Raw genomic sequence first — 2,054 nt, forward strand, 5'->3', positions numbered from 1 at the left:
AGTTTCATGAAAAGCTTGATATGTCAATGAACCAGTCTTCAAGAGACTATATGTTTGTTTTGATGCATGTAAAAAAACGTTTTTTTCTAAAGGGTGTAGATCATTCATTGGTTTTTTTTTTTTTGTCTTTACTTAAGGTTGATCATGCATATTAGATGTAATGGAGGAAATGGAGGGGCAGATAAATGGAGACGATAATTTTCCAACTTTTGCTTTTTGTAGTGTAGGGTAGTTGAGAGTGCGATAGGGTCAAGTTGAGCTGGGTTTTCTTTTTTCAACTTGTCATCTATTAAGTTATAAAATTGAAGAAAAAAATTATATTGAAACATGAATGGTATAATAATCAAGCAAAATAGATCATTATTTATGCTTGAAATTCATAGCATAAGCAGTAACATGTAACACAAACAAGAGACTAGAAAGATATAATCATATTTTCGAATGCTGCTCAACCTAGAGATTCTTTGTCCAGACCAATGCATTCTCGTTTATCCAATGACAGACTTCAATTAATCCTGGACCATAACCCAACAACTTAAAAGCATTATGGTTTGGGTTCCAAGCTGATGTGTCATAGTGGCATGCCATTATCGCATGATTCATTTTCTTTCGAGCATGCATATCAACCGCATATATTTTTACTTCCTGCAAAACATGGCAATAATAGACTTGAAATGGAAATGGCTGACTATGACATAACACTGGTGGTTCGGAGAGGTTTCCATATATGAGTTTCACAGCTCCAATTGTGACATTCTCATAAGATCCTTCGATGCTTTCAGTACTCCATACACATATGTGATGCCCTAATTTCTTGACAATAAAATCAATGAGATCTTCGACGGAAATCACACAGATGTGCTCATCTTGAATGGGGCTTTTTTCACATGTCTCAAGGGTATTTTGAATATACTCATCCATGTTTGATTCATCTACTACACCAAAAAGCTTCTTTAATTCCTCGATTTGGGAATAGAAAAATGGGATTTTTGATGCCAGAGGTCTTGGCAAGAATGATTTATATGAAATTGGGTCTCTTAAATCAGGGACAAGCATGAAACCTCCTTCTTTTACCATTGATTCTCGAAAAAATGGCAATCCCCCTTGTTTGGCAATTGATAGGGGTGTATCATTTGGAGAGTGTTCATAAACAATTCTATCATTATTCCATTGAGCAATTGGTGGTAGGGTTGTGTCATTTGTTGTCTTTTTCACCTGGATATTTGTAGAACAAGCAACATTAGCTTGCTTACAGAATGAATGGAGGTGAGAAGCCAATTCATTTTCCTCCATAAGTTGCATATAAATTGCCAATTGATGGAGGTTTAATGGAGAAGCTTTTGCAGCTAACCAATGTGGAGGGAGTGGAAGACCAATATTCTCTTTCCAGTACTGTGAAAAGGTATTTTCAGCTTGAGAACCCTACAACATGAAAATTAAAAATATCAAACAAGTAAGAAAGATTTAAAAAAAAAAAAAAAAAAAAGGATAAAGCAATAACCATGTTGAAATGAATGAATAATGGAAAAAAACATCATTTTTCTAATTTAGATCCTCTAAGGCACGCTGCCCGTACCTGCGGCGCAGATTGAGCTGCGCACGGAATGACCGCCTTACCCCTGCCCAAACGTTTTGCTCGAACGGGGATAAGACGGTCATTGCATGCGCAACCCATTCTGCGCCACACAGGCCGCTACGGGCAGCACGCCATAGAAGATCTGGAGAGTCATTTTTCTTACACTAAAGTATGCTAATATCAGAAGTCCAAGCAACAGAATGGAATGTGTCATGGTGAATGAAACAGAGGATGGAATAAGTTGGGTCTGTGTCTTTATGGGAATGAGTTAGGTTAGCTTGCATGGAGATGGAGTGTTTGAATTTATATAGAGGAAAAATTTTGTAGTACCAACAAATAAAAGAGTGCAGCCTCGTACGAGAACCATTCTCGTATGCACTTAGAAACACAAATAGAATCCACTGCATTTCAAGAATGCATACCAAACACGTGCAGCCATAATGTCACAAAAATTGGTTGATAATTCAACTTTCACAAA

General features: G+C 36.9%; 1 protein-coding gene across 1 annotated transcript; it reads right to left on the reverse strand.

Moving 5' to 3' along the window:
- Positions 1–453: 453 nt before the first annotated feature.
- On the reverse strand, positions 454–1,827 carry LOC122659451 (polygalacturonase non-catalytic subunit AroGP2-like). Its single transcript, XM_043854561.1, has 2 exons — positions 1,740–1,827; positions 454–1,422 (listed from the first exon to the last, which is right to left on the reverse strand). The coding sequence occupies exons 1-2, from the start codon at positions 1,788–1,790 to the stop codon at positions 454–456; spliced, it is 1,020 nt and encodes a 339-aa protein (XP_043710496.1). The 5' UTR covers positions 1,791–1,827.
- Positions 1,828–2,054: the final 227 nt, after the last annotated feature.

The sequence above is a fragment of the Telopea speciosissima genome, chromosome 4 (genome assembly GCF_018873765.1).
Source record: "Telopea speciosissima isolate NSW1024214 ecotype Mountain lineage chromosome 4, Tspe_v1, whole genome shotgun sequence".
Taxonomy (NCBI): Eukaryota; Viridiplantae; Streptophyta; class Magnoliopsida; order Proteales; family Proteaceae; genus Telopea; species Telopea speciosissima.